The following is a 24,191-nucleotide window of genomic DNA, read 5'->3' as shown; positions in this document are numbered from 1 at the left end:
GTAAAGGAGTCTTTGAGCGATGTAGTCAAAGCAACTAGGTAGGAAACTGAACATCGTAGCAACAGCTGTAGCTGGAAACACAAACACAGATCATTGTTAGACATAAAGAAACTTCCGTCAGAAACTGTCTTAGTTCATAGGAGAGAGTAACTGGGAGCAGAAGAGAGCAGAAGATGCATTATTAATATGAAAGTGATCGTGTGTACTTTTTTTTTTTTTCAAATTATGCATCTGACTTATGATGTAAAGCTCTGGAGACAGAGAGCTCTAAGAGGTGTTCTGCTTTTAAGCCAATGGAACCTTAAAGTTTGGTGATATAAAACACGGAAATATAACTAGAGCAGCAAGGTTCTGAGGTGAAAATGGAGGCATTTTCTTTGATGGGCAGCTCACAGATTATGTGAAGCTAAAGAGCATCAAGGTTTCATTTCAGTTCATGGCTTTGACTTCATGACCTAGGAATAATAATTTTTGAAAAGGTAGATTACTTTTTCTGACAAGATGCAAAATCCCATTGCCATATATTCCGGCTGTTACATTTTTCGAGTCTTGCTGTCTTCATAGATCTTAATTCTGCTTGCAGTGACTTACAGGCACAGTATCTGTGGTGTTGTGTGTTTGTGTGTTAAAAGCTAATCCTTATCAAACTTGGGAGTGTTTTCTAACATGCACCAATTCTATTCCTTAGACAGATAAAAGTCAAAGTAATCACTTCCAACATTTGTTCCAAATACTGAAGCTCATGGGTTATGACTGGGCAGAAAGGTATGTATTTATGAATCTTAGTTCTATACCTTTTTTCTTTTCTTTTTTTTAAAGAATGGGTAATATGTACATTGGCATTTCAGTGGAGTGTTCTTTTGAAGAGAATCTCCTGAATGTGTCCCTCTGCCACACTGTAGTATATGTCATGTAGGCATTTTGGATGAAACTAGGCTGCCAGATGTGCTGCTGGTGTGCAACTAATGAACTCCAGAGTACAAGCAGACAATTGACCTCTAGGACCCAAGTAATGCTAGTCCAGTAAGGAGGGAAAAATAAGAAAGCAAACCCCTCAGAATTGTGTGCACTGTGGGCCTCAAGTCCTTGGCACCAACCTTTTCATTCTGTATGTCTGCTCCTGTTGGCCTGCTTTATTTGCAAAGGGAGACACGGCCGTGTGTTCAGCATGTGAAAAACCGCCCTGTCTCTCATTTAACAGGTCTTTCATATTTTTTGATGTAAAAATGGGAGAAACAATCTTTCAGAGACTTTATGGCATAGCTTCTGGGATATTGTGTGATCACATGTGAGATGATTACTTCTTGAAGTATGATATTTTAGCAGAGATCTGAATTTAAGTTTGAATCATGCTTCAGGCTTGAAATATCTATTGCAGGGAAATGTATCCCCGCTGTTACTCATTGTCATTACCAATCTTGTTAGCAATCTGAGCAAAGGTTAATAATGGATCTGCAGACTAAATCATATTGCTCTCTGACAGACTGCATGTCTTTTGTGGTTAAATATAGGATTTTAGCCTTCAGGAATATTAGTCTGCCTCCTTTCACAGTGCTTAAAGTTGCACTAAAATTACCTTAGGTTATGGATCCAGAATAATGCTTGAGATTATTGTGAGCAGAAGCAATGAATGTTTTATTATTAGCAATGATTAATTACACTTTTAGTTTAATGTGGCCACAATATAATTATTATGAGTACCTTTCTAATGTTATTAACAAACCTGTGTTGCCACAGTAATTTGATCTGTCTACATCCTGCCTCTCCTCAATTTATTGCAATTTATTGCACTGAGTCCTCTGTGCTAAATCTAGTAGCAAGAGAGGTTCCCAAGAGCACACAAATGACCAGGTTATCATAATTCTGATCATAATTTTCCCATTGTATAATAAGTGTGGAGCTTTGGTTGCTGAAATGAGAGTTACTGATTATATCACCAAGCTTCCCACATTGGAGCACTATTTATTCAGCTGTTAGTGCTGTTTCTTGGTAAGAATCCAGCTCTGAACAAACACTGCAAACATTTCTCTTGATTAAAATGTAATTTTAGGTCCTGCTGCTTTTCAACACAGGTGCCAGCATGTGTCTTTTGGTCTAATTCAAGGGATGAAGACTCGGAGAGGAGAAGTAATTTTCCTGGAAGATGTTTTAAATGAAGTTCGCTCAAGGATGTTACAAAACATGGCTTCTGCAAAAAGTTAGCTATTTCAGGTCTTATTAATTTCTTTTCATGTTCTGTGTTGATCAAAAATGTGTAGTCTTTTCTACCCTTCACTTTTCCCTGCATCATACTAATTGCAGTGATATGCCCTGATCTGTGCACTTTTTCTATCTCCCATAACATAAACAATGTTAAAATAATCCTTTGCAACTCTGTGAACTTCCCTAAATTACAGATTTGCAAATTTTAACATTCAGTGAAATTATTTCATCATGCTTTTGCACTTGGAAGGAAGTACCTGCGTTTGGGGGACAACAGTTGCTTTTTTTCTGGAGAGACCAACTAGTCAATAGAGGGGTTGAGGCTGGAGTTCAGGGAACAGTCAGATTTCATACAAACGGTTCGTACCTCTGACAGTTTTCTCTGACAAGATTGACTGTAGCTTGTCTGCAACTGCTGCCTTGTCATCCTCCCAACCTCATGACTGTTTCCTGAGTCCTCAGGAGGTCACTGCTCTGCAACAGAATCTGCTGAAGGGGTTGTTTACCTGCACCTCGGGCTGTGGCTCTAGAGCTGTTTCCTCTCGATGCAGTAAAGATTCAAGCGGTTCCCAGTGAAATGCTGCCCCCTCTTGTGCTTTCTGGAGTTAAGGTGCTGCACTGCATCAATGAACTGATCGAGTTGTGTGCATCTTCCTTGCTCTGCCTCCTCAACTTCTTTAATCCAGATAATTTTGCTTGTAGAGTGGACAAGGAGAAGGGAGGGCAGGCAGAATGATAGAAGGGTGACCCTCGATGCAAACCAGTTTTACTGCAGAGAGGAATGGAGCTTAGACCTTCAGTTTAAAGGTCGGTATCGTAGCTGAGTGCAAAGCAAACTTATTTGTATGCTGGACTAAAGTGACACGGCAGAGCTACAGACCCATGTTCCATTGCACAAGCAGTAGGCAGAACAGCCAAAAGAAGTAATGTGTTCAGATGGCACTGCGACGTTCCCCAGAGCTTGTCCATTAGGTCCTAAATCCTACCTGTGCTTGTAGACATTTTACCCCATATGTTTGAATTCCTGCCTTGCTTCCGCTTTCTTAAATTAGAAATCTGACTCATAGCAATGTCTTCAGTGTTTGAAAAGAGTTTGGATACACAGTGGAAGATACTACAAACTTGTGTGTGGCATCAAAATGCCTCACTGTCATTGAAAAGATTTTGGGACCTGGGCAACTAACAGCCAATGCTAGCTTTAAAAATCATGCCTGTGTGGAGCTGGAGCTGGTTAGTTAAATACCCTTGTATAAACTTTCTTTGCTATTAACTGTACGCAGTTCTGCTATTTAAGTTTCCATTATTGGCATCCTTTTTCTTTCTACGCATCTCAATGAATCCTGCAGTCCACATAAATCCTCTCTATAATGCTTATTATTTCCTTTACTGCTTTACTTTCTCCTAACTTTGTCTGTGTCTCATCAAACATCTAAACAAAAGCCTGACTTCTGAGACAGTTTTGCTGTTTTGAAACAAATCTCAGTTATGAAATGTAATAATGTAATCTAAACATATTTGTCTTTGTGAATGAGTAGCCAGTCTGAGACTGGCTCCTGTGAACTATGCCCATGCTTTTCAAGCTCAATCCTTTCTGAATTTTGTAAATAGCAAAGGTATGAGTAGTGGGAACTACTCAAAGTTGTCTCAGTTGGCTTTGCTGACCTGGCATGAAGAAATAGCAAAGCGAAAGACGGAAATGCAAGTGTACTAAAACTGTTCTGCAAAACTGTTTGAGCTTAAGTGGTGCCTGAAGAGAACAACTGAATTCTCTGTATTTGGCTGCTAGGGAGAAGTCAGTTGGGACAGCAAATCATAAGCTGAACTCTGCAGATTGAATAGATTACATATACATAACATAAACCAACATAAAACCATGCAGTTGGCCCTTGCTAAAGTGGAACAGATTTGCCTTGTGAAAGACTATGATGAGAATCCTCCTTTCTTTCCAGTAGAGACAAACAGGAAGAGGAGACCCTAGTAGAGCACACTGTGATCTGACTTTAAAAATAGGAAGTGTTAAGTATTTCAAAAGGATCACCTTTTTACTAGGCAAGGTTGTGGGTTCAAACACAAGAAACTGATTTCCCAGAAGATTCAGCATCTAAAGTGCCATTTTGTAGGCAAGTTTACTGTACTTCTGATGAACTGAAGCACCAGCTTGGCCCTGTGAACTTCCATGCGAGACAAGGAATGAAACAGGCCCTTTGGTGAATTTCTGTACACAGCAGTACGCTGCTTATCTGCTGAAGAACATCTTTTGAGTTGTGAAAAAGCTGGGAATAGCTTTGCAGACATGTCTCCGCAGCTGTTGTGAGGACATTCTCTTAGATTCTTCCAGACTAATTAGGTTTTGTAATGATAGACTTAAGTTCAGTCTATTTAGTTAGAGGAGCTTTGGAGAGGTTCTTCTCATTTCTACCCAGCGAGAACGGCAAATCCTGCCTGATTAATCTAGTGGCCTTCTGTGATGGAGTAACAGCATCAGTGGACAACGCAAGACCTATGGATGTTATCTACCTGGACTTCTGTAAGGCATTTGATATGGTCCCCCTCAACATTCTTACCTCTAAATGGATGGACTGTTAGGAATGGATGGACTGATTAAGGAATTGGCTGGTTGGCCATGTCCAAAGTGGGGTATGTCAGTGGCTCAATGTCCTAGGTGGAAACTAGTAGCAAGTGGTGTCCCTCAAGGGTCCATACTGTGACCAATAGTATTTAATATCTTCATTAGTGACGTAGTGGGATTGAGTGCATACTCAGTAAGTTTGCAGATGACACCAAACTGAGTGGTGCAGTTGATTTGTTTGAGGGACAGGATGCCATCCAGAGGGACCTGGACAGGCTTGAGGAGTGGACCTGTGCGAACAGGCCGAGTGCAGGGTCCTACACCTGGGTCAGGGCAACTCCTGGTATCAATACAGGCTGGGGGATGAAGGGATTCAGAGCAGCCCGACTGAGAAGGACTTGGGGGCATTGGTGGATGAAAAATTGGACGTGAGCTGGCAATGTGCATTTGCAGCCCTGAAAGCCAATTGTATCCTGGGCTGCATCAAAAGCAGCATGGCCAGCAGGTCAAGGGAGGTCATTCTGCCCCTCTACTCCGCTCTTGTGAGATCCCACCTGGAGCTCTGCCTCCAGCTCTGGAGCCCTCAGCACAGGAAGGACATGGACCTGTTGCACCTTTTTTGGCATCTCCAAGTCTGAGCGAGCGGGGAGTCATGCTGTTTCGGACTTATGATTTCTTTTTCTCTGTTTCTCTTCAGCAACCAAAGAGATAGAAGACCCTATGGAGACAGCAGAGAAAGTTGGTCTTGCGGCACTAATAATTCAGGTGAGTCTGAGCTGCACCCCGAAGTGTTAACATCTTCTGTGAAAAGTTAAAAATTGAGATGGGGACCCATATCTAGGTGACATTAATTTATTGTTCCAGGACTTCCGGGGCCTTCTGTCGTCTGATTACCAGTTTAGCTGGGATCGAGCTCTTCAAAGTCGTGGAGATACAGGTGTGTTTTTGCAATACACCCATGCCAGACTTCATAGGTAAGAGGAGTATGCAGAAGTACAGTTTGAAATGTATTTTAACCTTAGTAACTTACTGCTTTGTTGCATAGTAGTGTTTACTCCTTCCTTAAATATGACACGTGTTCACTTTTTCGCAGTGGTGTGAGTTTATGATAGGAAGCACTGAGACTTCCCAGAAGAGCAAGCCAATTAAAATGAAATTTCCACAGGGCTGAGCTAACTGTCCATGTACTTTCCCAGTTTTAGGAACAGCCTCTCTGTGTGGTTGGTGTCAGTGATGAAGAACGGTGGCCCTAGGATTAAGGAAATGGATGTAAAAACCAAAATGTCTGCACTTGTAAAATATACCAAATCATGAACTTAGATGGTTTTGGCTACCATTTTAGCTAGTGGGGTTTTTTAACATTCTGTTATTTCCCACTGTTGGTAACCAAGGTTAAAAGCAGACCCCTTCCTGTTGACTCAAGTCGAGCACCTGACATGTTTAATTATTTTTTAAAAAAGAATTCTAGAAGAGTCCAGTTTGAAAAGTTTTAGCAATGACAGTGATCTTTCAGAGCATTTTTAATGCAGACATGGATATGTATTTTCATAAAAGCATGTAAGATCCTTCCTGGATCAGGCCAAAGGTCCATACAACCCGGTATTCTGTGTAAGGCAATGGTAATAGGAGATGGTACTCAGGGGAGCATGCAAGCCTGATTCCTTTCTGTAGTCTATTCCTCTTGTAGACCCCTATCAACTAGGTATTGATGGTACTAGGGTACTGTTACTAGGGGATTGACTACCACCCTAGTCCTTTTAGCATCAGCTTCTGGACCTGTTGTCCATGCATATGTGTAATCTTGTTGATACCGAATGGTTATGACAAATTTTAATTCTTTTGTCTTGGGTTGAAGTCAGCTGTCTCAGTGTTCCATTCAGCTTGAGCAGAAAATGCCTATCCTTTTTTCTTAAAAACACAATGGCTTTTTTTTCTTGTTCACCTTTGTTGTTCCTGCTTACATTTTAGTTTAGAACAGATGCATGGGAATGAGCAGCTAACTGATGTTAATGTGGCGTGCTTGCAAGAGCCAGATGCCATCTCTGTTCTTCAGCATCTTCTCAGGTTTGTCTAGTTTTTTTTCCAAATACCAGTTCCCTTAAAATAAACTTCTGGATTTGCTGCCAGCCTGTTGAGCAGGCACCGACTGCACAATCATAAGAGGAAAAATGGCTATTTCAGGCAATGGCTTGTCTGCTGGGTCATATAGATTGCGACAGTAGCCCTCCCTTGAAATCTTCATGGACTTAAGAAGCCATATGAGGGAAAAAGCAATATTTGGAACGTACTCTGTGTACATGAGCCTCTTAATTATTTCTTGTCTTCTCAAAAATATGCTAAGCTCTATATAAATACTAGCTGCAAATTTGCTTGGTCCCCTGATGCAGCCATCATGAATAGATGCACCCATTATGACCAGATGCACCCATTATGACCACCATGGGTGGTTATAGCTTGGGCAGGGTTACGGGAGGTACAGGTCAGGTTGTGGGGGGCACACCATCACAGTCCTTCTTGTTCTGTTTTTGTCATGTGGGAAAGGGGAGAGGAGGTGCCCCTGGGAGAGGTGAAATGGAGTATGTGCATGCACATTCAGTAGCTCAGCATCCTTCAGAGCTACTGAACGTGCACAACTAATATGTGTTAATAGCAGTAATGTTCTTCATTAATTCAGTCTTAAAGTTGAGCAGTTTCTGTTTTCATTATTTTATAGATGTATAATTAAAAGACAGAGGTAGGGGAGTTGTCCATGTTGTGCAGCTTATGATGGAGTTGGAAGTAATTGAGGCTTTCAGAATTCTTAGTGAGAGGTCCTATATACCGCATTGCACAGTGCCAAAGAATTAACTCCTTTGGCCACACTAAGGCCTTCTTGAGGTCATCTGATTAAAAATTCAGACTTTGAAAAGTCCTGTCAGTCCCAGGTGGCTCCTTCCGGCCTGCAGCTATAGGTTGGAGAATCCTACTGTCAACTGTAATTGGCTCAAGAGGTCTGCCTGCAGTTTATCATATGCTGCTTGCTCCCTTGAGGAATAGCAAGGCCAGCCAGCACTCTAAATAAGACCAGTAGTGTCTTATTTATCCAATGCAATTTTATTTCATAGAAACCTCATGGGTTGTTTCTTGGTTTTTATCAGATTAGTGTATAGCTGCCTGTCTTATGTGTGAAAGCTGACAGGGTTAATGTATTTCGGGTTGATTCGCAGGGATCACTGCATCCCAGACATATCCACTCTCAAACAGAGGTTGTTGCTGCACTGCAGGGCTCTTATTTTTATAGAGCTTCAGGTCTGCTTACTGCAAAGGCCTTTGAGTCTGACCAAGCACCATACGGAATTTGTATGAAACATCTCCTGGGACCTTTAATTCCAGTAGAAAGCAATATTTAGGTTATCCAATAGATCAGGCACTCGGTGGCTAACAAACTCACATTTAAATATCCCATGATTTCAAGAGTAACAGTTAGTGTTCAGTTTTCCTTGTAAGTTGCCATGAGTAGATGCTTCTCAAAAAGTTTCCATGAGTTGCCAGAAGCCCGCTTCCCGTGGCTCTGCTTCTGCTGTTTGAAAAGCTACCAAACATTTCCTCTTAAAATTAGCTGACTAGTTCTGAATACTATTAATTTTTCAGACCAATGAGTAGTAGATTGAAGGTAGCATGTATGTCCCTGCAAAAGTGGACTAATTTAACTGATAAAATAACCTAACAAGTTGTCATAGGCCAACACTCAAATTGCAGCTTCATGAAGCAATAAAGTTGGTATCAAAAGATGGCCCCTTCATTTGATACCAACTTTGTTGCTTTATTAATGGCTCTTTGATGGTGCTTGTTAAGTTAGTAGTAATTTTTCTATACCTATGTCACTGTTTCTGAGGCACCAGCAGCTGCTGGTATCTAAGCTGTCCCCAAGACAGTGCAGAGGTTCCCCTGATTTTGCCTCTCTCGCATCTGTTGCACAGTGGTATAAAGGCAGCGACCTTCCCTGTTTGGACAGTGGCTGCCTGGGGTGTGCTGGCTGAGATAGGTGGCTGAATGCATGTCTAAGAGATGTTTTTGTAGCTTACCCGGCAAGGGGATGGGGAGCACTTCCTCCCTGGTGCTATAGTTCCTACGTGACCACTGAGCCCTCATTGTCGGAGCTCACTCCCCAGTTCTCCTGCAGCTTGCCTTTAAAAGAGGAAAGGAGGAAGATTCCAGGGAAGTTCAGCTTGGGCATGCTGGTGGGGATTGGCCTGGGAGCTGAGCAAAGACCAGGAAGTCCACTCCCCACTTTGAATTTGAAATCTGTTCAGCTCTAGAAGTGTTGGTAACTCCTTGCAGGCTGTGAAAAAGAGGATGTGCACAAGTGGACAGCAGAACACATGAAGAAAAAACATGGATCTCCATGGCTCTGCTTGTATTACCCAGTTTATTACTGTCTTACATAAGTTGATTTTATTCCAGGATTATGTAAACCCGCTTTGTTTTTGTCTTTTCTAAAGTTACAAGATTCCCTTTAGCTACTTAAAATTCTAAGCTGCATTTACTAAAGGCAACATCCTCTAAGGGACTATTTTGACTGCCTTGGTTATTTAATACATGTTTTTTGCTCCTAGGAACTTACAATTAATGTTGAAATGTAAAACCAGACATAATGTTCCAGGAGCAAATATAGCTCTTGTGTTCTCTTTGCTATAGCCTGCCTCACTGAGCTCTGCCATCCGCAGCGTTCACATGATGAGGAGCAGAAGCAATCTCCTTCAATAATAAGTGAACAAGGAAGAAATAATCAATTGTGTGCTAATTACATGGCTTAGGTCTGGTTCAGAAGATTAGACTTGTCAATTCTGCAGTTGTGGTTATGTGTTTGTTCTGACTTAAGCAAGTCTGATGAGCCTTACATCTGAGTACACCTTCCTACCACTTTAACATCAAGCAATTCTTTTCTTTCTTTACAGGTATGATGAGGTCCTATACCGATCTTCTCAGGATCTGCAACCCAAGCACATTGTCAGCTACCTCCTCACACTTAGGTAAGGTGATTGCTGACACTGGCGTCCGTCTCCGGTAGGGACAGGTCTTCCTGAGCTGGCTCTGCAGCCCTCACATCTGCTGTGCTTTGAAGAGTAAAAATAGTGGGAAGATGTAAATTTGTGGGATAGTTTCTGTGGAACAGGAAAGGTATAAAGTACGATGGCAAATAATATAATAAATAGTAGAGAACAAGGTTGGAACCAGGAACAAAGGAGCCAGGAGCCTCCTCAGAAACGAATTGCTTTCAGGAAAAATGAATCACTTGGCTGTAACCCAGTGTCTGAACCCCAAACCATGCTGGACTAATCATATTTTAAAGAGCAGATCTGAGCTGATAATATGCTCTCTAATATCAAAATTTTAGCTAGGAAACTTTGTCCAAACCCCTTTTAACCATGAATCTCAGCCTATGTGTTGAGATGGACACAGCGTATTATTGCTGTTAAGTCATACTGCGTGTGTGATCTCCATAGGGAGGTTCCCCCTAGAGCCCTGTCTGATTTAACAGTACAGTGAAACACTGGAGTAGACTTGCTGGAGGAAGCTGTAGAGCCTGTGTGGGGAAGGCTTTAACAAGTTAAGGAAAATTGTATAGAGTCATGCACCTTGGCAATGACAATGCAGGCTCTCAAGGATCTTTCCAGACCAGTTTGTTTTTGTTTTTCTGTTTGTTTTTCTGGGGGAGAGTGGAGAGATTGTTTTGGTGTTTTGTTTGTGTTTTTTTTTTTACAAGCATTAAGTTGTTGACGTCATGCCCTGACAACATGCAGGCTACAGAAAACCATGCCATCCCTCAGCCAGGTGAAAGAGGCTGTTGGAAATAAGTCTCTGGCACGCTGCAATTGTGGCTTTTCCAGTTCTGCTGCTTTCTGTAACCCATAGCACTGCTCTTGTCAGGAGACTTGCTAGTTCTCACCATTCTCACCCTGTTTTCCATTTCAGCCATCTCGCAGCTGTGGCACATAAAACTCTTCCTGTGAAAGGCAGCACCCCTGAACTAGCCCAGGTATGGCACAGCATGGTTACGTGGCTGGATTCTGCGTAGGGCATCCCAGAGGAATGATCCATTAGGGCTTTGCCAACCCAGCTGTGTAACCACTCGGTGAATATGCCCCTGCAGGCTAATGAGCAGACAGACAGGCTCTCCTGTGGGCGGCACTGCTCCGGGATGGCAGGCGTTGCTGTTCACTGCTGTGCCTTGGGGAAAGGGCTGCTCTACCTCATCTTGTGGAGCACGGAATGCTCCATAAGGACAACAGCTCCAAACCCAGTCAAACCTCTTTCCTTCTTGTCATCTTTCCTTCTGAATTTTTTAAAAGTAAACATTTGAGCATTTAACTTGCTGGTTAATTTCTGATGGTTTCCTTTAGTGGTTATGTGGAAGACAGAGAATTAGGAGGTAACTGAAACTCTCCTCCCTCTTGCCACCTACATACCCCACGTTGTCTGTACTGCCGTTCTAGCTAAAGCACTCAGGCTGGCAACTGTTACTGTGCAGTTCCAAATAGATGCAAATTATTTTCTACTGATTTCCCAGGCAATGTCTGACCCCCTCAGTAAATGATACGCTAATTACACTGCCTTCCTTATTTTCTCTTTCATCTATTTCAAAAGCAGTTACCTATCTCATTTTAAATCACATTTAAATGTTGAGCTGTGTGGCAGGGAAAAAATTTCAGTGGAGTTGATGGATCTGCACTATGTAGTTGAGCTTAGATGCTATAGGTATTCCTGCCTTTGAAGATAGTTCCATGCATTCTTGGGAAGAAAAACTAAGCCCAAGCTACAAGGAAAATTTCACTTCCTTATCTTTTAAAAAAATATTTCTTAATATCTTACACTGCAACAGGTTTCAGGAAGTATTTTTTTTGGAGCAAGGTTGATAGAAACCTTCCCAAACAGCCAGATGTGTAATTGCTAAGGCATTGACAAGGAAAAGTGAACTTTTCAAAGCAGCCCATAGTTGCTTGACACCCTCAAACCCAGGCACAGTGAGAGGAAGGATTCCAGCGGTATCCTCAGGCTGCAGCAAGCAGCCTGTCGTACATGAAAGATTTTCGCTTTGTAGTCATTGCTAGCTCTTTTGGAGGCATCTCCTCTGGTTGCTGTGCCCTGAGGGTACTAGACTGGGCTTTCCATCTGCCCTTTGTTGACAAAACTGGCCCTCTGTTGACACTGCAATGGGCTGTCAACAGCTGATGTGAATTCTGCCAGCATTGGTGTGTTAGTCAGTGCTCAGATTGTGTCCAAATCCCAGTGCCCTGTATGGGGACAGCGGATGCGCTGCTGACAGGCTGCTCCTAACTGCTGTCCTGAGAACTAGTAGCAATACTGTAAACTGATGGCTATTCTTGTTTTCCAGGCAAGGCTCTGTCTCTTTCAAGCTGCACGCTCGGTTCTAGCCAACGGAATGAAACTTCTTGGCATTACACCTGTAACTCAAATGTAATGAGGCTGTATGCAATGTAAAGCCACATCTCTTAGTAAAAGGATTTTTTTTAAGACAACATAAATACTGTCCTGTATGTCATTGCTAATGCAGTCTGGAAAGACGCTGTCTGCTCTTGCAGGTTTGTATACTCCATCTTACTGACCACAGAAGGGCGTGCATGGCACAGCCCTTTGGGGGAGGCCAGGGTTGGCGCAATCGCTTTCTCCCAGGCACTTGGTAGGAGTAGTGTACTTAAGACACTAGTCTACCAGGTATTTCCCATAAAAGAAAACTGCTTTGTATTTACACTTATAAATACAACATCCTTTGGTACAGGAAGTGGTGTTACCTGTGCCGCCCTAAGCAATCAAATTTCTCCCTTTCTGCAGTTGCCATTGTGTACTTAGGCCTAATGGTACAACAGCTACAGGGACACTGTATACTGTGACAGAGTTAGTCAGACCATGCCAGGGAATTTTTTCCTGCGTGTTGTACTGCACTCCCCCTTCAGTAACATTAGCCAAGACCCACTGCCAACTCTGTCACATCCTGTTCCTCACCCATTCCTCTGTCACGCTGGTGTGATGACCGGGAAGAGATTTTGTTGCCCAGCTGGTGGAACAGGAACTGCAGTGCTCCCTCAGCACTGTACACAGGGTCAGGCATGGCAGGTGCTGCTTGGCACCCATGGGACATCACACTGCTGAAGAGGTAGAGTGTCGTGAGTGAGGTAGTGCAGGGTGGCTGCTCCAGCCTCTGAAATGCCTGACAATACCTGCCACCACCACAGCCTTGACCCACCAGAGCAGCACTATGGTGATATGCTGTTCAAATGCACAAAACCGTTGGCAAAAGGCAGAGCAGAGCATCCTCTCCGACTGGAACGGAATTTACGTGTTTGTTACCGCTGTGTTTAACATGCCCCACTTTCAAGTAAAACCCAGCTGGTACCCAGCTGGTTAACTCATGGCTGTAGGAAGCTAACCAGGTTATAAACTTGGTCACAGTTGTGACTCTGCTTTGAATGTAAATGGGTTGCCCAAAGCACCAAAGTCAGTTTTCCCTTAATGCAGAACTGCAGCTTCTGGAAGGGTTGAATTGAGTGAGGCCTTAGAAAATGAGAGAGGAGGTTGAAATTATACAGTTAGCACTCAAATTAAATCAAAGCCTAATGTGAATTATGGGAACTCTTTTCAAGCACCACTCTGTTAGGCACAAAAAGTTTTAAAGATAAAATGTACAGATAAAAATCTTCTAGTTCAACACTTTGAGTTGACTCATACTTAAACCAGTGATACAAGAAGACATATAAACCTTCCCCCATACAACTGGGATTTGACAAAACATATAGAAGAAGATCCCTCTACCAGCTACAGCAGGTATAAAAAAACATTTGAAAAGTGAAAGAAAATCTGCAACTTAGGGAAACACCAGTCTTTCATTCTGACTTTTTAAACCAAAGAACAAGTGCTGCTTCTTATTATTTCTAGGTAAGGGATGCCTGAAGCACCGTTACTCCTGGTGGAGTTCTGTCAGGACACACAGGACTTGATTGCATGGAGAGAGAACAATACTATTAAGTCATCATAAAAACACCGGAGAAGTACACTGTTCATCTTATATGTATCACCTAGAAGAGAAACTTGATGTTGATCAAACTGCAGTTGCTATCTAGTTTAAGAGAAAATGCTGGCAGTAATTGCTCTTTTTAATATCTTTTTATGAAGCATTTAGGCATTTCTGCCCTCAAAGGGCAAGACAGTTTATCAAATACACAAAGAACCAATTTCCCTTCCATTATGTACATTATATACAGTTGAGTATTCAGTTCCTTCATTCTGCTTTCTTTGTCAATGGGACTCTTTGTTGTCCGATGTGAATGAAGAACACCTTAAATAAAATGCCCGTCCAGCTCCTCAGCTGTAGCGTAGCCTCAGCATCAGCCACTGGAAACTTCACATGTAAAACAGAACTAACTTCTGCTTTTAGTCTATCACACTTAAACCATTTCATGACTAGCTTAAGGCCAATTTTTAAAAAATGCTTTTTTTTCTTTGAAGTCCATTTAACAACATCACACGGTAGCAAGTCTCTCTTTTGAGCTCTTAGTCTCTGCTGGCTGGATTTTTGTGGTGTCTTGTCGAGGTAATCCATAGAGGTAAATAGAAATACACACCAGGATAGCACCCAGGGAGAAGGTAACAGCTGAAAGGAGACAAAATAATTTATATAAACACCTCCATATAAGAAGAAACCTCCAGAAGACTAAGCTATATAAGTTATGATGATATCTGAATGACAGTATTAAAATTACTCAAAACTAAAAAGGACAACAAGCTGTTAATAATTCACAGAATCTAGACATCCTCTGTCACTGGGAACTCTTGAATGTTTACAATCCCCATACCATTTCAAGTAGTCTCATATCAGCAAGAATGTGGTGATGGTAAGAAAAGCGAGCTTGAAACGTCTGCAATAGTTCCAGATGCCATCTGACAGGCTTCCGTTACAATAAACTCAATGATAAAGACACAGTGGATGGGATAAAGTAGCCTAAAGTAGCCTTAACACACTTTGTTTGCCTTCCCACTTCTAGACAGGGTTAAGAAATACTATTAATGAGGCTATCACAGAAAGATCACCAGTCCAGGTTTGATTTGTGTCAAGCATCAAGAAAACGTGCCCAAGTGAGTTTTCAAACTAGCTGTGTTTTTCATCACTTGCTTTAAGGTGCTCTTTTTCAGCCAAACACTGATGATTTTCTTCTTAAGCTTCTCCTTTCCTTAAGTTTCATTTCACTAATGCCACCTCAGAAAGCTAGTTTTTCCACCATCACACCATACCATCTTTGGATTATGGTAGGAAAGTAAAAAATACTCAAAACTAAACAGTGAAGGACTGAGCAGGAGCTACCGTGTCCAGTATCAGACACAGAACTGAATCCTTTGTAGTTGCAGAACAGCCCAAAGCAATCTGCTGTTTCCTCTCAAAAATATTCACCACATCAGTCATGACCCCAGCTGCTGTTTGACCACTCTCATGTGATGTTTGCCACAGCAAATAGGGAAGGTAAAAGTTAATGCAGCAGCGGGTATAACTTAACAGAGATGCGTAAAGCCCTTGCAGAAACAGCAGAGGAATTTATTTGGCACTGGCTGGACTAAAACCAACAAGAAATTATAACTTATCAACAGCAGTCTTAGGCAAACAGCTATATCCACACTAAACTGTATCAGAAAGTGATTCACAAGTAAAGCTGTACAAACTCATAAGCTGTTTAAATTGGAAAGAACCTTTCCGTTTGAGGTTGTAGAATGCCTCTGAAAGAACAAACCATGAACGCCTTTGAAAGCAGAGAATCATCAGGCTCCCTATGTACCACCACAGGGATGATACATTACTGCATAGGAGTCCTGGAGTTAAAACCAGAAAAATTCAAAGGAGACATAAATGACTGCTTTGGTACAAACTGCGTACAGCCTGCGAGCCTGGAGGGAAACACGTGTGTACGGTCAAATCAAAGGCAAAAAGGCACTTACTTATCTGGAGGCCAAAGAGGATGACTGATGCCACAGTAGAAAGAACAATGGCTGCCGCTGCAGAAAAGCCTTTCATAATGTTATCTGTATACTTAACAACAACCGAAGTGTAGAGGCCACCTACGCTGGCGAGAACTGGAAAGCAGATAACATGTTTCTATTAGTAAAGGTGCAGTAGGTTACTTCTGAAACGATGCATTTTACTCCACTTGTGTACTCCTTGTTTGGGCTACATCATCCCAGTTGGTGATTTAATGCAACATTCAGCAAAATGGGATGTCTACACGGCATCTAGTAGCTTAGCTAGGATGCATTTGGAGATGATCTACTCACTACTCAGTCATTTAGACTGCTGTTTCAGCACAATTTTAAATTGAACAAGCGAATAATTTCCAAGAGAATGATACTTTTAAAAAACCACACCTCAAGACACAGTAAGGTACAATGGGTCAGAGTGAATTTGTAGCTTTATGCAATCAGTTATATCATAGTTTAAAAAAGCAAAACAATGTAACAAGACCCTAAAACCACAAGATACTTACAGATGACAAACCAGACGTAGTGTGTGTAGCCATAGAAAAAGCCTTTTTCAAGAACTTGGGCTCCATCTGACATGTACACACCAAATAAAGTCACCACAATCCCAGATAAGTACATCTGAATGTTCCTCACCCACAAGGAAGTATCTGAACTCTTTAAAACCTTCTCAAAATAAACTCCTAAAAAAAAAAAAAAAAAAAAAGAGACAAAACAAAAAACCCAACATAGTTTCAGTGATATGAAGCATCATCCTTAATGATTCACGGTTCATAGTGTTTTAAAGCCAGACGAGACTACTGGAATCATCTTGTCCTACGGACTGTTATGTTTCACAGAAGTTCCCAATGCAGAAGGTCCAAAAACACATCCTGCTAATGTGTGTCTTCCCCGACAGGGTCATTTTAATGGGTACATAACATCAGAAATAGATTCTATTTCTTTACAGTTCTTTTAACAATGAACCTTATCGACAACTGGAACTACTCATTTCTGTTTGATACGCCTGGCTTCTATCCTTTCACCTTGGCACCTGGTATTTTATCCCCAGGACAGTATTTATTTATTTTAGTATGATGTAGAATTTTTTTTTTCCCCTCCACTGGGATACTTAGCAGTAAAAAACTAAAAACAGGGGTGGGAACTGTATTACCTCAGTGTATTACCTCAGTACTGAGACTGAAAATTCCTCGGAAGCCTTGCGCTTGCAGAATACTTGGCAGAGCAGCAACGTTGTGAAACCACAGCTTCAGGGGATTACAAGAGCAAATCAAAACCAATGCCTTCTGCTAATTGAAACTACAGATTGGTTTTGAGGAAATGGAATTCATTTTAATCTGAAGCTCTTGTTCACAGTGCCACGCTGATGAGCGTTACTTTTATGCTTTGCATTACTGAAATTCCCCAAATACTTTTTCATTATCATACTCCGGAGGTGTATGCCAGACTAAAAAAAGGCCGACATTTGACAAGGCCATCACTAGCTGCCTTTTTCACCGCCACTCCCACACCAGGACTCTGCTAATCTCTGGAATTTCCTCCACATTTCAAAACATAGACAACAGTTTGCAGGACTCGGATCTTCTCAGCCAATTCTATGACTTTCTGGTGTGAGTCCTACTGATTAAACGCTTATTGCTGATTAACATCACCCAAGATCTTTCATACAATATGAGAAAAGTACGTGGAACTGACAAAGATGGCACAGAGAAAAGACCTGTGGGGTAGAAGCCCTAGGCACACACTCCTCCTGAAATCACAGAGTTAGCTTCAAGGAAAGTCTCGCTACTCTTTTATAAATGAAAAATGCAATTTATAATTTAATACAGTATATGGAATATTTATGGTGAATAAATTAGAGAACAGATTTCTATTTCAGGGGTTCAAATAATAAGCTGAGTTTCCTTGTTTGTTATCTCATGCGAATATACATTTTTAAAGTCTAAACAACAAAATCAACAAAAAAACAGTCTTGTTGATGACTGCAGGGCTTAAAAGAACCCACAGTAATCGATCTCGGGTTTTCTGCCCACTGAGAAGACCCACAGAGCACAACCAGATGTAATCAACGTACCAGAAATTCAGCTTGAGTATGAAGCATACTTGTAAACTTTATAAACTATAACTTGTCATAAAACAAGTAAGAGAATGAAATGATGCTTTCAGATTCCCGAAAATGCCTAAAAATCACTCCTCTAGGCAGGATGAAGGAAAGAATGGGTGCTCTTTAGGAGAAATTACTCTTCAGTACTGTTTCAAGTCACAAAGGATCTGCCATTATATATTCATCCAATGCTTTTGTAAGCATTGTTGGGCCCTCAGATACTTGGAAATTATCACAGGATCGGCAGCTTGAAGAAAAAACTTTCTTCCAACTCCAAGGGACAAAAACACATTATTTTTTTGACTTTGCTGGAATAATATAAAACACTTAACACGGTCAGTCCAGAAACTGAAGGTTTAATGCCAAAATAACTTCTTTGTGTGGGTGGGGGAAGGAAGAAGAGGAAAAGAGTTTGAATAGGATTTATGTTTTCAACATGTAAGGCCCCAAGGGCACAAGGAGCTCTGCAGATTAAGTACTCTGTCCTCCCAGCTGCCTCAAAGCTACAGCTGTCAGTGAGGAAACACCCAAGCTGCAATCCTTTTGTGGGAGAAGAAAGCAGTATGTGTCTGAATCCTCTAGAGCTGCCTGCATCAGCCCTTTCAATGGTGTGAATTTGCAGACCGTTAGAAGCACGGCTATCTCCCCGCATTATGAGAGAAAGCTGGAGAGCTTTAGGAGACTCTGAAGGCTTCACTGTGAACGCTGTATTATGTCTCGTGGCTTGGGAGCATCTATTGGAATGAGTAAATTTGTAACCTCCCAGGAAAATTTGACTGAGCTCTGCACAGTCTTGTTTAGTATTTCTGCTTCAAAGTGCCCATTTCACTGAGAAGACACCGAACAGGAATGACATCCTCCTCCTTTTTTTCCCCTGCCAGCCAGAATGTTTTCCAAGAGTAGCAAGCATGTATGCACAGGACAAGATGATTATTGCAGGACTGTATAGTACTACGGGTGAGTAATAGTACCTTGTTTTCTTATGGGGAAGAGGGGGGAAGATTCCGGTTTACAGACAGGAAAATATGCCCCTGTGAGCCAAATTTCAAATTAAGGAGTAATTTGCATTTCCTTATTTCTTAGCACCAGCTCACTTGTCCTCCAGTTCTGACCTCCTTCTGCAGAAGCCAGAGAAAAATTACTCTGAGGAGAAATGCTGTTTCTAAAAAAACCCAAACCAACACAAACAAAACAACAGCAACAACAAAACCCAAAAAACCCACTCCACAACCAAAAATTCTTCATGGAGTTTATCTAGGCTTCCTGCTACTCACCTTCCTCTCTACCTTACTTATGCTCCCTCTGCATCTCAGTTCGATTTACCACTTACAGGACTATGGTAATGTGCATTTTGGGGCTGAGCTAGCACAAGAACTGAGTGAGGAGCTCAGTTCCCCGTATAAAAAAATGCAAGTATCTCACGTGGTCACCAGAACGGAGCTGTTTACTGTGAAGCCAACTTTATAAAACTGTTGTACGTTAATTAATTGTACTGAGTGAGTCATTGTGAATGTTCCCCACAGTATTACTCTAAGCATTTAAAAGACACTTCCACTGGCAAACCGGCCTTCTAAGTTGCATCATGTAAAACCAATAGTATGTGGTCCCAGTCATTTGCTTGACCACTGGATTAATCATCTGTCATAATCCCTGCAAGTAGAAGGTAATTATGGGCAGAGGGGATAAAGTCCTTTTTTATCTTATAATCACAGACAGTTAACTAATGTAGAATGTTCTATTTTAAACATCTTGAGTTCTCCAGTCCTTTTGATGTGACCTGCATACAGAAATAATACTATACCTGCAAATCCTGAACATAATACAGCAACAGCAATGGCTCCAAACCCTAGCCATGGATTCTGCTCCACCTGCAACATCAACCGTTATTGTAAAAAGGATGCAACGCTTCAGTAATTTACAATAATCAATTCCAGAGCTACTTTGTTAAGTACAGCCAAATTATTAGCATTTCATTACAGTATAAAATGTACTTGCTTAGCTAGAGCTACCCTTCAGATTGGCTTGGTGGAGCTGTGTGGCGTTTCACTTTCCATGTGTACTCTTACCAACCCCTGCAGTGCTCAGAGGCACCGTCTACTGGGCTGTGACCAGTCTTCCCAGCAGCGTGACCTGCCTTTCCCACTAATGCCGCTGACCAGCAGCTAAGACCTAAGAAACAGAAGAGACTTGTTTCTTCCTAGAACAGGCTTAGGTCAGTGCCGCTGAAGGGTGTGTTTAAATGACATACCCACACCCACAAGGCATTGGAGTTTCACTCCTAATTCCATCAAGGGCTTCGATTCCAAGTTCTCTGCTCCAACAACTACAATGCTACGAGGGCCAACCGCTGGAAACAATACATGACTCAGATACTCCTATGATGGTGCAGTAGACTGATTATGACAACTGTGGTAATTTATACTAATTGTAGCAATCAGGTGCCTTTCCAACAAGTGAGACCAGAGCAATACCGCAAGCCTGCCTGAACTGGTATACAATAAATGTGAAAGCGAACCATCAAACTGGTGTTTATGTTGTAGGTGAAGTGTCTGGAAATAGCAAACGGGTGCTGCTGTATGGAAGGTAAGAGACCTGCCCTTAATCCCGGCTGCTGCGAAGCGAAATACAAAGTATAAGGCAGTTTATTCTTCGTCACGAAGTGGCAAAATGTAAACTCTTACCTGTACTTTGGTAGCCTGAGCAGGCTTCCACTGAACAAGGGTAACACCACCACACAGCATGAAGACAGAGAACCACTGCAACTTACTAAGGGTACGGTTTAGCATTAGGACTGTACACAAAGCTGTACAAGGGATCTTCAGCTGGTACGTCACCTAAAGAAGATGGGAATAGAAGCACAGAGGATGAGGTTTTATAAACTCCTCCGAAAGAAGAAAATAAAATAGAGACTTCAACTACAGAATGACAAATAAAATTTTATATTCCTTGGTTTCCTACAGATCCTTGCGTTTGTACAATCGCCAGCTACAACAAAGTGAATTTGAAGTGACTCTAGCAGTGAGTGGGTTAGCTCAGAAAACTAGAGCTCTACAACACAGTGTATGCTCTGAATATAACAAAGCATCATTTGGCTTTTAACACTGAGGCTAAAGAGAGTACTGTGTGCTCCGCAGACAGACACCTAGCACGCCTGTCTCGTGAAACAGTAAGAAGAAATGTATTTACAGATCAGTCACTGACAAAACCATGTATTACCTGGTAGACTGCTGCATCCAAGTTACTAAGAGCCACAAATGCCATATTGTTTTGGAGAGCGTACACCAAAGATGGAACGCTTAATTTTAGCAATTCTGTAGGACTTCCGAATACATTTTCTTTTAATGATGTTATTAACCTTGCCAGACTTCCAGTTTCTCTGCAAAATAAAATATTAATATAACTGAAGGCTCTCTTAAACTGGTATTTGAAAACAGAAATCAAATCAATGAATCCTTTGGGAAGGCTGAAAATTTGTTCTCAACAATCAGTTGTACCTTCTGCTCACTGAAGAAAAATTCACTGGGAAAAAACAGTGAGGTTTTCAACAAGTCGAAACCCCTGAAGGTGAAGAAGACATTCTGGAATCAGGAGGTTAGATGCATTAATGTGTAACAAATTAAACAACACAATTAAACATGAACACTGTAAACAGTGGAATAAGTTGCTAATTATACAGGCAGTGGTACAGAAGGCTGTTGTTGTGTGTGTGTGTCCCTTTTTTTTTTTTTTGCTATTAATATTTGTGTGTGATGTCGAATGCCTGTGATTTTCCAGATCCCCTGTAAACTGGACCTCACAGAACTGCCAAAAAAGAGTGTACCCTTGCACACTACTGAGCTGGAAACACCTCTCATTCCTCAGCCAGCCCAGGGTTCCTCTTCTCGCCTGTGCTGCGGGAGACGCTGGACCAGCACCAGCACACATGTGAGGATGTCTGGTGGGGCGTGTGGCAGCTCCCTGTCTCCTCGCATCTTCACACATCTCCTTCACGTAATTAAAGAATGCGCGAGAGCGGGCAATGGGGAAGAACGTGTTGCTTCTTGCTGCTATCTGCTTTTGTGGCTTGCTCCTCAGCTTATTACAGCTGACCTCTGCATTGCTAGTTCTCCCTTAGCATTTGTACATCAATCTGACATTTCTTGCTTACTTGTCGCTGCTACTCAAGTCCTCCAGTTCCCTTCCCAGCTCTCCTCAAGTCCCGTGCTCCCCCTTTCCATTCTCTTCTCGCTTGGCCACTGACAGATACCAACATCCAAAATCACTCTTGTTCCCTCCCACAGGCCTCTCTACTTGCAACCTGTATCGCTCTTGAATTTAACACTCCTTTTGCTTCCCTTACACATGCATATGACAAATGGCTCACATCCTTCTCAGCACTCCAGGAGCCCAATTCTCCGTATTTCACCCACGTCCCAACTTCTTTCTTACTCACAAACGTACATCATCTACCTGCCTCAAACTCTAATTAGCAATTACCAAAATTAGCAATCTCTCTGTGCCCCAGGCTCCTTCATTACCTACCTTGTTCCTGCATATTTTCTGTTCCTGATCAACCCCTGACTCTCTGCTCCAAGTTCTTAAAACTTCTCCTCCCCAGAGATTTATGGACTCCATCCTCTGAATTATCCACCCAAGCTTCTCTCCTCCCTTTCCTTCCTCCCTGCCTGGCACCAAGCATATACCTCCTTTTCTCCCTTTTTTTTTTTTCATTTGTCATGAGAGCAGTCTTTACACAGGCAGCAGCAAGGCATTTTTTGTCATTTTCCCATAACAGAGAGCACGCAAAAAAAAAAACAGTCAGGGGCAGTACCGTTACCAAGCAGAGGCGAGTATGGTTTCCCATACTCTTGCTGTACAAGTAAGGTCACATGCAAAGCTCTTTCCTAACTGGATTCCCAGTGACACCGAGAATGTCACATCAGCGCCTTTTGCAAGGCATGTCTGGCCACAAGGAACAGCCATTGACATGAAAACCAATAGACAAGTAGTACTTAAAGCAAAGTTGGCAATACAAGGAAAGGGAATGAGTTCGTGCTACAGCTCGACATGGTTAATTACACTAGATGCAGAACCGCATAAAATCATAAGTGACCGAAAATGGGAGATTATCAGAAAATTGGCAAATTTTGCTGATTATACTCAAGTATATACGATATCCAAAAGCAAACTTTCAATAGTTGCCACAAAGAGATAGACAGAGATCCTAAAAGAACAAATTCTACCACAACAGCAAGAACTGGGCTTTGGAAGAGTTCAGAATATGAAGATTCTTTCAAGGACGGATGTAGCACAGGGAAGCTGAGAGGAAAGACAGCAGACTGACAGCCTCCCTACTTCAGATGCTCACGTGCAGACTGAAGTTCTAGCTCTTAGCAGCAGTCTGGAGTTACAGAAACTAATATTTTCTGATCACACATCCTTTCAGCTTTGATCCCCCAGGTGAACACAGATAGTAGAGTGTCTGTCTCTAACACCGTTTGGGAAAATTTATGTGTAGGAACATTACAATTGTATATAACTCAGCAAAAGATGGCTCACATCCAGCTTTCATCTATGTCACTATTTTAAAGACCCAAACCATCGCAAATAATCCATGCTGACATTTTGAACCTATTCCAAAGCATACAAAAATAGAAAATATGCAGAAAGGACACACCTGAACATTGTGGTGTTTACAAAGCAGTTTCAGTTGAGGACTCACAAACACTAACCCACTCTAAAACGACTCTTCCACAGCATGACTAGCTGCCCACACATCCTCAAATGTATCTGTACTTCAGCATCTCAGAATTTGAGGTTAGAAGCTGGGATTTGTTTTCACAATACCAATTAGCATTTCATACTTACTTAGCCAAGATGCCCACGCTCAAGAACAACTTGATAACTTCAGTAATGCACACAGCTGTCGTTGAAAAGTAGAGTTCTGTCTCCACTGTCCTTGTGTACCGCAATGCGACCGTGTACGTTGCAGCGACCAGGGTCATCACTGTGAGGCAGTACAACTTGAACAGTAAGCTGACATTTTCTGAAAGAAAACAAAGACGATGACTGTTGACTCAGCCTGCCCTTCATTTTAATTTACGAACTGAAACAGGATGTCTTCCAGGCAGGGGACTGTATCAAATACTACCACGGCAGCATACAATGTTGTGAAACACTTGCTATAAAAAGTTTAAGTTAAATTTTAAAGTATTTTCTCAAAGAAGCTTGCATAAGAGCTCCAGGTGTTTGAAAATAAGATGTCCTCTTGCTCTCATAATCATCCTTCAGTCTAGAAAAACTAATCGTAGACTAATA

At 41.8% G+C, this 24,191-nt stretch overlaps 2 protein-coding genes across 2 annotated transcripts in view; one reads left to right on the top strand and one right to left on the bottom strand.

Annotated features, from left to right (window-relative positions):
- Positions 1-12,353, top strand: part of RARS2 (arginyl-tRNA synthetase 2, mitochondrial) — a 40,039-nt gene extending 27,686 nt beyond the window's left edge. Inside the window, exons 13-20 of the mRNA XM_009887528.1 lie at positions 689-765; positions 2,073-2,197; positions 5,469-5,536; positions 5,636-5,745; positions 6,740-6,835; positions 9,709-9,783; positions 10,727-10,790; positions 12,147-12,353. Of these exons, the coding sequence (XP_009885830.1) occupies positions 689-765; positions 2,073-2,197; positions 5,469-5,536; positions 5,636-5,745; positions 6,740-6,835; positions 9,709-9,783; positions 10,727-10,790; positions 12,147-12,233 (702 nt within the window). The 3' untranslated portion in view covers positions 12,234-12,353. The remainder of the gene's footprint in view (positions 1-688; positions 766-2,072; positions 2,198-5,468; positions 5,537-5,635; positions 5,746-6,739; positions 6,836-9,708; positions 9,784-10,726; positions 10,791-12,146) is intronic.
- Positions 12,354-14,259: 1,906 nt separating this feature from the next.
- On the bottom strand, positions 14,260-23,915 carry SLC35A1 (solute carrier family 35 (CMP-sialic acid transporter), member A1). Its single transcript, XM_009887492.1, has 7 exons — positions 23,742-23,915; positions 21,111-21,270; positions 20,576-20,728; positions 19,696-19,762; positions 16,297-16,473; positions 15,755-15,889; positions 14,260-14,420 (listed from the first exon to the last, which is right to left on the bottom strand). The coding sequence occupies exons 1-7, from the start codon at positions 23,876-23,878 to the stop codon at positions 14,290-14,292; spliced, it is 960 nt and encodes a 319-aa protein (XP_009885794.1). The 5' UTR covers positions 23,879-23,915; the 3' UTR covers positions 14,260-14,289.
- Positions 23,916-24,191: the final 276 nt, after the last annotated feature.

This window comes from Charadrius vociferus, unplaced genomic scaffold (assembly GCF_000708025.1).
Source record: "Charadrius vociferus isolate BGI_N301 unplaced genomic scaffold, ASM70802v2 scaffold185, whole genome shotgun sequence".
Lineage (NCBI taxonomy): Eukaryota > Metazoa > Chordata > Aves > Charadriiformes > Charadriidae > Charadrius > Charadrius vociferus.
Note: the sequence above shows the minus strand (reverse complement) of the source record. Positions and strands in the feature narration are given on the sequence as shown.

What these genes read in the sequence shown, in the direction of transcription:
- SLC35A1 (XM_009887492.1), bottom strand. Translation starts at nt 23,878, where the DNA reads ATGACCCTGGTCGCTGCAACGTACACGGTCGCATTGCGGTACACAAGG. An exon ending in AGCGTGGGCATCTTGGCTAA is followed by an intron (nt 21,271 to 23,741) that starts GTAAGTATGAAA and finishes TTTATTTTGCAG; the next exon opens with AGAAACTGGAAGTCTGGCAA. An exon ending in CTACGTCTGGTTTGTCATCT is followed by an intron (nt 15,890 to 16,296) that starts GTAAGTATCTTG and finishes TCTGCTTTCCAG; the next exon opens with TTCTCGCCAGCGTAGGTGGC.